General features: G+C 41.5%; 1 protein-coding gene across 2 annotated transcripts in view; it reads right to left on the reverse strand.

Moving 5' to 3' along the window:
• CHCHD6 (coiled-coil-helix-coiled-coil-helix domain containing 6) overlaps positions 1 to 13,008 on the reverse strand; it is a 108,611-nt gene that overhangs the window by 49,756 nt on the left and 45,847 nt on the right. For both annotated transcript variants that reach the window (XM_074549787.1, XM_074549786.1), the window contains one exon: positions 2,206 to 2,276. In XM_074549787.1, the coding sequence (XP_074405888.1) occupies positions 2,206 to 2,276 (71 nt within the window). The remainder of the gene's footprint in view (positions 1 to 2,205; positions 2,277 to 13,008) is intronic.

The raw sequence follows: 13,008 nt of genomic DNA on the forward strand, positions 1-13,008 counted from the left end.
GAACTAGATCTGCGTAAATCAGTCTAACCTATCTTAGCACCAACTGTGCTCGTATGTCTAATACGAAAGTGCAAAAGAGGATAAGCAAACTCCTCATTCCAGTGAAGTCACAGGATCTTGTAGGCTCTTACAATAAACAGGCTGTAGAATGACTTGAATGTAGGATGCCTGACAGGAGAACCTCACAACTCACAGACTTCAAGTCCTACCAGTTGAGCGTGGATGCCAGTGTAGGAAGGAACTTTCCTCTGACCCTGTCCCAGCCTATCATGACCCAGGTGTGAGGCACAAGAACGCTTCAAGAGTGTTTGTACACTGTGCTGTACACAAAGCAGCAATCTGCAAAGGGTCACTGCATGCTGATGGAAGTGACACACTGCAGGCTGATGGGGGAAAGCAATGATTCTTCCTGCATGTACAATTATCAAAGGGCTTTATCAGTCCCAGACCATGAACTCCAAAGCTCAGCTCAGTGCAATCCTGGCTACTGCTGAAAATTTCTATTGTGAAGAACTAGAATGCAAGATATTCAACTTCACCCTCAGTTTCACTCGTGCCACTCATCTTGTCCCTTTTCAAGACACCTCCAGCCATGCTATTTTTTCCCACAAAATTCCATTAGGGCAGGTGCTGCAAAGAAGACAGCCCAAGGAATCTGTTCCTTTATAATGGCTCAAGTTCACAGTGCCATCAAATTCAAGAACACTGTACAATAAGGCCAGAAGTCAGAGATTGTTAGATGATAAAGGCTCAAAGAAAAGGGGAAGAAACCCTTAAGAGACCACAAGCACACTCCCTGAATCTTGAAAGAAAGAATTCATTAGCATTTGTGTTGGTCTCTGCCACTAACCTTTGCAAGAAATGGTTGCATTCCTGAGTTTCCTACATTACCAGTCTTTGTTTCCACAAGAAACAGAGCAGACCAAAGGAAACTGAAACATCAGGAACCAACCTTCAGAATAGTAAAAAATAAGGTACTTACAGGCTTTACTAGTAAGTGAAGAACACAATCCCAGGTCCCAATTACTTCCTTCACCAAGTCACAAGGATAAATCACCACTACACAAGTTCACAACAACTGATCACACACTTGCAGAAGCAAATCCAAGAAAATATTCCATTGATCAAAGATTATAAGAGAGTTATGTCCTATGAATTTTTTAAATTTTATTTTAAAAGAGAATTTAAAATTCTGCTGTGGAAAACAGGATGGAAATGCAAATGATGTGTTATCTGTCTTGTTTTGGCTTCTTTAGCAACTTATTGCTTGACTGTCCAAACAAAAATGTGAAATTACAACAGGTTATGTGACACTTTGGCAGTTAAACATAATTTTAAATAAAGACAGCACAATATACTGCACACCCCACTAATATATTCATCACTACTATATTATCTATTTATGCAATTAAGTATTGTAGAGTCTGGATTGGACCCAACCGGACTACATATGCTGCTACTCCAGTTTATTGCATGTTGGCCAACTGTTTACCCAACTGAGATTCGAGTGCTGCTCTTGACAGCGTAATTGCTTTAGCCTCATTAATATTTAAGAATTATAGAAAATATTTTTTCTTGGGCAGCTGTTAGTGCATGTGGAACAATAAGTTATATAACACTACTGACAAATACAGATATAATTTAAAAACTATATATGCTCATGGTAAAAAGGCAACATTAAAGGTCCACTTATTGTGCTAAGGCAAATAAAAAAGACCAGAAAAATCATTGCACCCATTCTGAGAAAACATTCATGAAAATTACAACTCTAATTTGAAACTAACAGGGATGAGATTTAGACTGTTTATCTTTTTTTCCCCCTGGACAATGAAAACTTTAGAAGTGGTGCCATTCTTCCTACCCCCATGCACCAGCCCAAAGCTACACTGTGTAGGTTAAGTACAATAGGTCAAAGCTAGAACAGATTAAACATGTTCCATTGCTATTTTGAAAACCCTAGTAAATATTCCTATTTATTAATAATTTTGAAAATCCATCTCTTCTACCTCATCCTTCCTTGCAAGATCTATCAACTTTATATTAAATTCTGCAAGCTTAGCGTAGAAAGAGAAGATGTCAGCTTGCACCTCCTCAGCCCCTGACAGGAGGTAACTTCACACTGTGTTTACAGGAACACAGAAGCCACACACAAAATGTTATGAAATGCAACTGGAACTGCTGAAAAGAACAAAAATGGTTCCTCACTTTATCCGTTCCTCTGCCTTGGCTGCTGCCTCCTGATACTGCTCGGATGTCATCTTGTAGATCTCTGCATTCTGAAACAAAGAATAGAATGCTCAGCTCTAAAAATTAAAGGCATCTCAGATCTTATCTTGCCACAAAGTCATCTTCTATAATTAATAACAATTTCCAACAACAAACAGAATATTCAGTTCAAAGAACACCAGAAATACTTACAAGTCAATTTTATTTTCAACAAATGTATCAGGGCCATAACACAGCCCTCATTCCAAGGCTCACTTTTGTCAAAGGAAAAAGGGGGAAAAGGTCACTACCAACCAACCATGAGCTTTGGTTATTCCATGTAACCACTAAAACAAGGTGTTTCCAGCACAGAGCTATTTTGCGTTTGGTCGTGTTTTGTTCTCTTCTTTCATTAATTGCTGTGAAGGATCTTGTAAGTTACTGACATGCAAGTATCAAAACTGGTTGCTAGCACTGGAAAATCCATTTTACATTTCAGTGCTTCTACTTATGTTACTTATTCTTTAAAAGAAAATTATGCAGCCTGTTTCCCTTCTAACAACATAGGGAGGTGTATCAGGTCTCAGCTAAGGCGCTGCCGAACAGAGGCTTGAGTGTCTTGCTGCAGGACTTAAGAGGTTTGCATTAAATTCTCCTGAACTTGCACAAAAAGAGTTTTAGCTCACAACTGCTCAGTCACTGAATGTGGAGGATGAATTCCTCCTCTGGGCTGCACCGAGGAGCCTGCCAGGCACAATCAGCAGGAGGGAAGGGCTGCACTCCCCCAGTGAGTGCACTACAGGTCTGTGTCACTAAGCTGCTGATAAAGCTGCTTTAGGCAAGCAAAGCCCCTGGACTCCACTGGCAACCGCCTTGTGCAAAGCTCATCTGCAAGGCTCTTACTCTGAAAAGGCACAAGCAGAAAATATGCAATAATCAATCAAAAAAAGTGACAAAATGATATTGAAAGCGAGGACAGCTATTCATTTAGGGCCGGTTCAAGCTGCTATCTCGTCTCTCCCCAAATTTGGTCATTTTATATAGAATACTATTCTTGCCCTCCTTCATTTATTTTCCCATAAATGCAGCTGGTCCTGCACATGATGAGCCAACACACACTGTTCAGTGGTTGGAAAAAGGAAAGGACAGATATAACTCAAGTTCTATTAGTGGTTCTGCCACTTGTGCAATCTTGGGCAAGTCACCATTTTCCATCTGCAAGTGAGGGATAACAGCTGCCTGTATCTCTGAAGTTGTGTGAAGCTCAGCTAATTGAAAGGTTTATAAAGGTTTTCAGAACCTGGGCTTCAAGGTGCTATATTTAGGCGTTTTGTCTTTAGTGCCTGAATTTATGTTACATACCAAAAGAAACACAGAACAGATTTTGCTTTTCAAATTTTGACCTAGGAGACAGATTTAAACTGAGGAATCATGAAGGACTAACCACTTCAAAATGCATTTTACCAACAAATTATCATTAATGTTTTTGTTTACTTACTTATTACAGAGTGGTCAAACTTCAATGCTATTAAATCCATTTTTCTCCTTCCTATATTGAAAAGTTCAGCTTTTAATGGTGCCTTTTTCTCTGGCCTGTAAACAGACCTCATGACTTACAGCTCCCTGCTGTTACTTATTCACACATGAAACCACAAGACCTGTGCTTCATTAATTAAATTTGCCATTAAAAATTAAATAATGTGAATAAGTAGATGTAAGCATTATCTCCATTGGGCTTCAAAGGTCTCACCATTTCTCCAATTACTACCCGAGCAATTTTCATATTTCATACTGTCTGATTTCTCAAAGGGACTGGATCTGAGAGATCAGAATGAGAGAAAGTGGGAAAAAGAGAAAGCAAGGTAGCAAATTTAAACATTTTTCAGGCAATAGGAAGTAGTCCCATCAGACACTATTAGCCTGCAGCACTCTGCAGTGAAACAGCAGCAGGAGAGGAAAACAGGAACAAATCTGTTGTACGTGAGCCCCAGCATGAGGTCGTGTTTAACCCACCTGAAGGAAGTGACAATAGCCAACAGAATCATTTGCTGGATGTGCTGTTGATTAAAGTGGTTGTGGCACAACCTTACCTACTTTATTAAAGTTCAACTGCCCAGCACTTGGGTCAGGCTCATCTTCAACAACATCAGCGACGGACATGGGCAAAAATAGCTGGGAAAGGAACCCAGGCTTTAGTTCTGAATTCTGAAGGTGCTAAAAGCAGGCAAGTGAGAGCCTGAACAGAGGCAAGAATCTCAGTGAGGAGAAGGCGGAAAGGCTTGGTCTCAAAGCAACCACCAGGCACCATGCAAAGATTGAGAGGGGCATAGAACACCTTCAACATGCAGATAAAGCTGCTGAGTTTTAAAAATGAAAAGGAAACATCCTTCCCTATGATCCAACTGGGCCTCTTGCTTTTGGTCAAGACCTCTCCCCTCCAAAAACTCTAAAACCCCAAAAAACAGTATTTCTAATGCTATGAGTCAGTACCTTCAAACACTTCCCCAAGTAATAAAAACAGGGGGCTACCATTTAAATCTGAGTTCGTTCCACAAGCAGATTTTTAAAATACATTTTCCTTGGCCTTCAGATCCCTTCCAACCTTGGGCAAGTCACACTCCCTTTTGTCCTAAGCATGAAATGAGCAACAAATGGGCTACATGGGCAAGAGAAGGGCCTTTCAGCATGGGCACAGACACAGCAGGTTCTGTGATCTGGGGCTTCTACTAATAGAGAACAATTTTCCAAGTATTCTCATCTATACTACTTCAAACACAAGATCTGCTTCATTTTCAGCAGTTTACCACTACACTATGGCAGGAGAGAACGTTCCAGTGGCCTAGAACTTTTGAGGTCTTTATAATACAGCTGCAAACAAAGAGCTAAGCCAGGAACCACCTGAGCACTTCCCCCAGCTTCAGCAGGGTCGCCTCCACACAAGGGCTATTCAGCAGGATCAAGGTGTGGTATTTGCACTTGAAACAAAGTCTGAGCTGCCTGTAGTCTTAGTGAAGTCCTTTATCTTCATAAAACGATATTCAGTGGTACAGTAAAAGAGAGAACATTCCGCACAAAATTACAAGACATGAACGTTGCTTTTAATTTACTTTCACATTATTTGATGCTTGAGATAAAATGGCAGCTCACAAAGAAAAAGTTGAACATGAGACCTCAACTATTATTAAATAAAGCTCCTGGCAGTCTTAGTTGCAGAAATAAGTTTAAAAACATGACCAAAGGACACCATAAGGGCTCAAATAACAAAAGACACAGAAAGAATGAATGAACCACCTAAAATGTTTCACTTCTCTCAATAAAGCTGAGCCTTAGGGGAGTCAACTTCAGAACATCAGAGCTTTGTCATATGGGGAGAGAGCTCTCCAGAGAAGACAAACAAACTAAGCAAAGAAATGTTAGTTTGAAAGATTTTTCCCTGCTATTAAATGATGGTTCGTAGCAAATAATAAAAACACCAAGAAGTCGTAAAAATACATAACCAGAGCCTAAAGTGCAACGGAACCACTTTCCTTTACCCTGCTCTTTTTCTACAACAGATTTGCTGCTATACCCTTGCTCTCCTCTCATCAAAACACCCTTGTGCTAAAAATTCCCTTCCAAAGGGAATCAATTTTAAAACTTAGAGCTAAATTTGGAGTAATTTTAATTCAGCATTCCTCCTTGGATGCAAACATGCAGAGAAACTCCAATACTCACTACTACACCTCACTACACTGCCCAGGCCCTTTGCAGAACATATAGCAAAGAAAGTAAGAAGACATAATAACAGAAGACTGAGTTCTCAGGGTTATTTCTGGAGGGAAAGTAATTGAAACATAAAGAGAAAACCCTGCCAGCTCATTCTCACACTGACATTAAACCACATTCCTTACAACTTCAGTGAAACATGTGCTACTTGCAGTAACATGTAAAACAGAAAACTGATCAAAACAAGCAAGAGGAAATCAAAATTAATCAGATTTCACGTGAAATTATTTGTGAGCATCAAGCAGCAGCATTAAAAACCTGACACTGGGACAAAGATTTCTCCATCCGTTTCAGTTCAGGTCAATAGATTAGAAGGTGTCTTGATTTAAAACCAACAAACCCAACCACCATCACCACAGATATCCTGAGATATTCTGACACCTCAGAGTATAGAAGCTTGTCAGTGGTCACAGTGTTTAGAGATACAAAGAGGATTAACAGCTGTTGAAATGCTGCCAGCCTAGATGAATGCCAGTGATAGCTGTGATGAAAGGGAGCAGGGCAGTGGAGGCCCTGACAAATGCTGCAGACGACAGCCGGAGATTGGATGGTGCAATCTGCCTCGCACCTGACAGACGTGCTGCTTCCATCCCTTCTCCTGACATCCACGCTCACCAGCCTGCACCAAAATGCCCTTTGCAAGCCCCTCTCAAACCCAAAAGAGCACAAGAGGCAGTGCTGTGAGTGGGGCAATACATGGTGTGCCCCACAAGGGCATCGCAAATTTCTGAGAGAAACAGGTAAGGAAAGCAGAGATTACTTCTTACATATCAAATATCTGCTGGAATACATTCAAATTCCTGCTTCCAGCTGCTTCTGAAGCCAGAAAGACGACCTCACACCATCCTGAGGAGCAGTACAACTGTGGCCTGCCTGCATGCTCTTGGGGACAGGCAGCGCACACATGGCCTGGATGCAGCTGCTGCCATGGAAGCTGCAGAGAAACATGGGCCAGTGCCAGCTTTGGGAGCCAGCTCTGCTGCCAGCAGTGCCTCAGGGCAGCAAAGGTGCACCCAGGGTCCCCACACCTCAGCAGGTCACTGCTTCACACGTGCTGTAGATCAGGCTGTTCATTCTCACCACTCGGAAGTCTCACGCAAACGGCTCCTAACAGATTTGAAAAATTACCCCATGTACCTGCATCCCTCCCTCAGGTACAGAGGCAGATGAGCCAAACCAATCTGTTCACTGGATGACCCTGTGGATGTGTTAAAATCAACTCACACAATCAATCACTGCTATCAGCTTTGGTCCAAAACAGGGAGTTTGGGAATTTCAGAATATGCTGCAAGAAACAATCTCTTCACGTCCTGAGCTCACTCCTCTGGCGTTTCTGCTCAGCCCATTTGCTGGTATCAGCAAGCAGTTAGATCATTCACATTTCCTCCTTCCCCTCAAACGCATATAAAAATAAAAGCCAATTAACAAGGAAGAGAAACATGCCTATAGAACATATCACTAGAGCATAGAAGTTAAGGGTTAAACTGCTTTTTTGAAAATTCATATGCTTTTTTCTTAAAAGGTAACAGAGAAAAGATGCAAGGAACTACAAACAGCTTGCTGATATGAAAAAAAAGAGACTTTTTTCAGCCAAAGCCAACTTCTAAACACAGCTCTGTTGTTTGCTGTTCATGTGTGGGTTCATCCATTCCTCCCGCTGAGACCAATAATGAAATGAGAGCATTGAATTTGTTCCATTCTATTCTTTCCTTCGGCAATAGATGTGAGATCATAAATTTTGGATTAAGATTCAGAGAAAGCATAAAGAGGGTAGTGTCCACAGTAAGAACACAGACAAGTTAAACTAGTCAGGAGCAGAAGTACATTCCTCTTTGAACAGATCTTCTCATGTCTGCAATATTATCCCGAGTTGAAAGCAAAATATTAATTCTGTAGCATATCTAGAAAGCTTCTCACAGATAAAATCCCACAGAACACTGTATCTCCACAAAGCTTGAGGGAGGCAGAGCTGGGGAGAAGGAACATGGCTGGGTTTACCTTGTGGATAACACAGGATAACTAGGTACAAAAAGGTTAAGCTACAGTCCCTAAAGCACATAGTGACTCAAATAAAAATATGCATCCCAGGACTTCCCAGAACCAGGGTCCCACACCGAGATAGTCTATCCGAGTGAAAATGGGTTTACAGACCCAGGCTGTGATCCCACACCAGAGTCAGACTGTCTATGAAGGTACCCTGGGAAGAGTCTAATTAAAAACAGGTACCCCACAGCAAAATGGTTTTAGGGACTTCCAAAAGCTTCAAGTGCCTCACTGGAAGCAGGCAGAAAAGTCTTAAGTTATCTTCAAGTCAGAAAAGAAATTATTACTACAGAAGCAATTAAAAGGCGAAGAAGGAGAAAAGAGAAAAACATTGTGTTTATATGAGGTTGCTTTAAAGCACACCCTTCTGAAAGACTACAAACAAAGCACTGCCAATTCTTTAAACAAACTCTGGAAAGTAAAAGCGGCTTCAAAGAGAAAGGCCATAAAATTCCAGCAGGTAACTCAGGCTTTCTGGAAAGGACAGCAACAGCATTGTGAAAGGCCCAGATTAATGCCAGTACTGCTGCAGGGGAGTATCACCCTGCTCTCCTCCCAGCTGGAAGTTTAGCTAAGGTGAGGAATTCACAGTAAATGCCTAAATCAATTACACCTGACAAGTGCAGGTAAACAGGCTTCCCAGGCATCGATTAAACATCAAGAGTTTTCAGCATCTGCCTCAGAGGAGTCCTGCACGTGCCTGACCTGCAGGGATAATGTGGTGCCCATGGCACGGAGGGCACAGCCCCCCTGGCAAACCCCAGCACCTGTGCTGGGCAGCTCCACCACACAATCAGGATGAGCTCCGAGATCACAGGATGCTGCCTCAAACAACTGAGTATTGTCCATGAGAGAGTGACAGCAATGCAGAGAAATCGATGCCAAGGGAAACAGAAAAAAGAAAGAAATTGCCAGAATATCAAGAGTGCTAAGAAATACAGGAGGAAGTTTCACTCAAAGGCTGACCAGCACTTTCAAGGGGGAATAAAGAGGGGAAAAAAAACTCCATCAAACAAAACTGGCAGCTATCAAATACTTGTCATACAATAAAAAAGATACGAAGCACATTCCCCTGTCAGGCCTGTCACAGGAGCTTATTTTGGGAAGGAAGAAAGGAAGGAAGGAACATTTTAGCTAAGATTTAATGCCATCATGCCAAAGCTGGTATTTGACAGAGCCTCCAACAAAACTCCCACCACCTCGGACAGTCATGCTGCAGCTAAAACTTCCATCTCTCTGCTGAGAATATCCCTAAGTCCCATTTATAAACTGCAGCAGCTGGCCCAGTTAACAGTTCCTGTCCCAGATGAAAAAAAAAGCTGAGTTAAATTCATGACCCCATCCTTTTACACAACAGGTAGCTAAGGAATGCAGTACACTGGGTTCCAAGAGAAAGGCAGAATAGAGGAACACAAGGAAAGAGGATGCACAAGAGAACTGGAGAATATTGAAGAAAATGCATCACATCCATACACTTGCATGGGTAAAGGAACTGCAGGGAAGAGAGTCACTATAAGAAATAAACAAAAAAACGCTGAAAAACAGAAGTAAGCTGAAGCCTGCAAGTTCCACCCCCTCCCGGGGTTTTTCCTCTATTCCCAACTACAAATTATTCTCCACGTGCAGTTCCCAGTAAATCAAGCTTTGCTAAATAACCCCGACATGTGCGGGGCTGAGAACCAGCCAACAAGCAATGATGAGATGTCCCTGGAATGATTAAGGGAAAGGCAGACATCTCTCAGGTTACAAGGAAGCCTGTTGTACTCTCCCCTTGGTGCATATGCAATGCTGCAAGCGCTGTTCTGAAACCTCTGATATTCAAAGGCTCATTTGGTTGACAAGGAGCCTGTGGATTCGTGGACAGATTGTCACACAAACTGTCAGGTTTTTAGAGAGACTATCAGACCTCTCTTTGCCTACGTTATGGAGCACATCAAAGACACAGAAGATGAACCAGACACAGACTGCACAGATCTGACAGAATGGTGGGTGTACATATTCAGAATACTGTACTGCTGGGGGGTGGGGGGAGAGGCTTAATGTGAATAATCAGGGGCTGAAAGTTCCAGAAATGTGACAGTTTTTGGCAGCAATTCCCATCTTTGCATTTATTTATCGAAGGGAGAAAATCTGCCATACTAGAGGCAAACTTGAGAGAGGAAGAAAAATTGTATCAGCAGCAATTTATTTTGCCACTGTACTTTTTCTTTATTACTATTACTCCCAGAGCATTTTCTGAAGATATTTGTATTTTCAGTCAAGGTTCTCTCACTGTGCTTGCAGGCTCTCTTCCCATTTTATCCTGTAGGAGAGGCTGGTTTAATGATTACAGCCAAAAAGACTGCTAGGACTTCACAGGTCACTGTACACAGTTAATGACACAGACAAATCCACACTTACAGAAGTGCCTGCTGGCTCATGGCTCTGTCTGGAGATGCTCAGGAGCTCATTATTCAAAACTTCAAGCTCAACTTATGGGTAATCAGCACATCTGAAGAAATACACCATACCCAGATAACCAAAAAGTGAAGAGAAAAAAGCTATTATAGAAAATACTAACCTAAAGCATTAAGGTCTCACTTTTAAAATGGGGACAATGTTCACTTATCTTCCAGTGAGCTAGAAACCTCAGTTAATGAATACCTGGAAAAGTCCCCAGCTCCACAGTTCAAAAATAGTATTACAAAGGATGACTTTATGTCATTCTCCCTTATTAGTGATAGTTGGACATAAAGCATCAATATATTTTACAGGTGGCAAAAAAAAAGTTATTAAACTATTTTTACAAAGAAATATTGATTACTATTTAGAAAGGAAAAAAAAATATAAAACAAAACATTGATAACAAGAAAAAGAAAATGGATTAACACAGATTCCTTTGGCCTGCCTTTACAATATCACCGTCACATAACCTCTAGTTTGCCCTGCAAGGCATCAGTGATTCCAGAGAAAGGAATACTAGTATCTTTTTATATATATTTTACCATTCAAAAGATTGAAATTCAGCACACAGCAGACAGAAAATAAGATGTTTATCCTAAGATAAAAATAAAACACAAGGAGGACAAAGGAGAAAGGATGGCAGAAGGGATAAGAAAGGAATCAGAAAATATTTGTAAGCAATTTCCATCTTTTGACAGTCTCATTCTCTCTGCTTTTAGCAATCTTCTCTTTCACCTGTTTTTTAGTGCAGCTGTTTTGCCTCCTCTAAAGGGGCATTGAAGAGACACCTGTGCAGCTGGCAAAGAGGGAAGGCTCCAAAGAGGAGCCCAGAAGGACCACAGAGCTCCAACCAATGGAGAGAGGCATTTGCACAGCAGGGCTATTAAGCTGTAAACATGAGCATGAAAATCCAACACCCACAGAGAGCAGGAGCAGCCACACAACTCCTTCATTCCCACCTCTGGCAGGGACCACTCGACACAGCCCTGGGGCAGGATGTCATCCCTGGCCTCACACAGCTTTTGGGCACCACCAGCTCAGTTATGGAACTTTCACTACAGAATCCAGGCACAGGAAAGGCAACAAGGCAGGTCTCACTTTTAGCCTATCAAACAATAATAGGAATAATTACTTATTAACATTAAACCTGAAAAATCTCACGATGTCTTGCTGCCAAGGCTTCTCAGGAACATAAATGGCAGAATGTCACATGCACAGTGTAGCACACATTCATAGGTGCAAGCTAATCTACTCAGGATTTAATCTCTAAACACAATCTGACAGTAAGGATTATTGCATACAAGCAACAACAGACCTTGAACTTGGCATTAAACGAAAAGGAAATATAGGTAGGCTTAAAGTTCCAGAAGAAACATTTTGGTATAAGCATCCTAATTATCAGGGGCTTGTTGCTGCAGCTGATAAACTTTGTAAGAAAAAGAGGCTGGGGAAACAGTGGTTTTTATAACTGGATATTTTTTTTCAGGCTCATGAAAAAAAAAAAAAAAAAAGAGTATTTCACCTGTATCTGGACAAGACCAAGCAAAAAAATACAAGCTCTTCAACTAGAGACAGCTTGAGCTCAAGACAACAGGAACACAAAGAAGGGACAGAACTATGCTTTTGCTGCGGAACAACAGGAGGGAATAAAAGCAAACACCACAAACACTTCAGACCTGGAGGTAAATCCTCTCTCCACAGAAAAAATGAACACACAAACTTAAAACCCAGCACTGTTCTGTTTTCAGCCAGCAAGGACAAATGCTGTGTTCCTCCCTAGGATGCTCTCACAGGAATCAACAGTTAGGACACTATTATGGGGGATTTCTTTTGTTCTTCCTGCAACAAACCCTTGTCTCTAGCTGCAGGAAGAGTTACCTCAGTGCCAAACGAATGAGTGATTAACCATCAGGCATAATGGCTTCTGCTGCTGCATCTCAACAAATGACCTAAAGGTGAGAGGTCTCATACACTACATTTAATTCCCTAAACAGCCAAAGGAAATTCTGTGGTATACGTCACTATTATGAAAAATGAGGTTAAAAAAATGCATATCCACGCTCAGACAGACACACAATACAGCATTTTTACACGCCCATATGAGTCGTCTTCTCTGATCAAGAACCACAGTCCAGCCAGTTCAAAGCCTGCTGCATGTCAGGGCAAATTAAGATGATTTCTGTGTAGTGCCCAGTACATCATGAGACATCTCTGGGGAAAAAAAAAAATCCACAACCCAGGCAACTCCTCAATTGACCCAGGCGTGCAAGCTCAAAGCAACCTTGCAGCTTGAAATTATGAAAGAAAAAACTTGGCTTCTGTTCAGAAGAATGGGGAGGCAGAAGAAAGGAAAAGGAATTAAGCTGGTTTTCTTATTAAAAGACCCGAAACGCAGTAATTGGGAAGGAAAAGAAAAGCTAGCTCTTCTCATAAAATAACCTAGTTATTACAAGTCTCCTCAAACCAGAGGCTTAGAGCTTTATCTCAGCTCCCACATTTTCTTCTCCCATCTCTTGCTCCTCTGTGGCCTCTTGGAGATGGGCACAGATTCAG

The sequence above is a fragment of the Zonotrichia albicollis genome, chromosome 12, assembly GCF_047830755.1.
Source record: "Zonotrichia albicollis isolate bZonAlb1 chromosome 12, bZonAlb1.hap1, whole genome shotgun sequence".
NCBI classification, from domain to species: domain Eukaryota; kingdom Metazoa; phylum Chordata; class Aves; order Passeriformes; family Passerellidae; genus Zonotrichia; species Zonotrichia albicollis.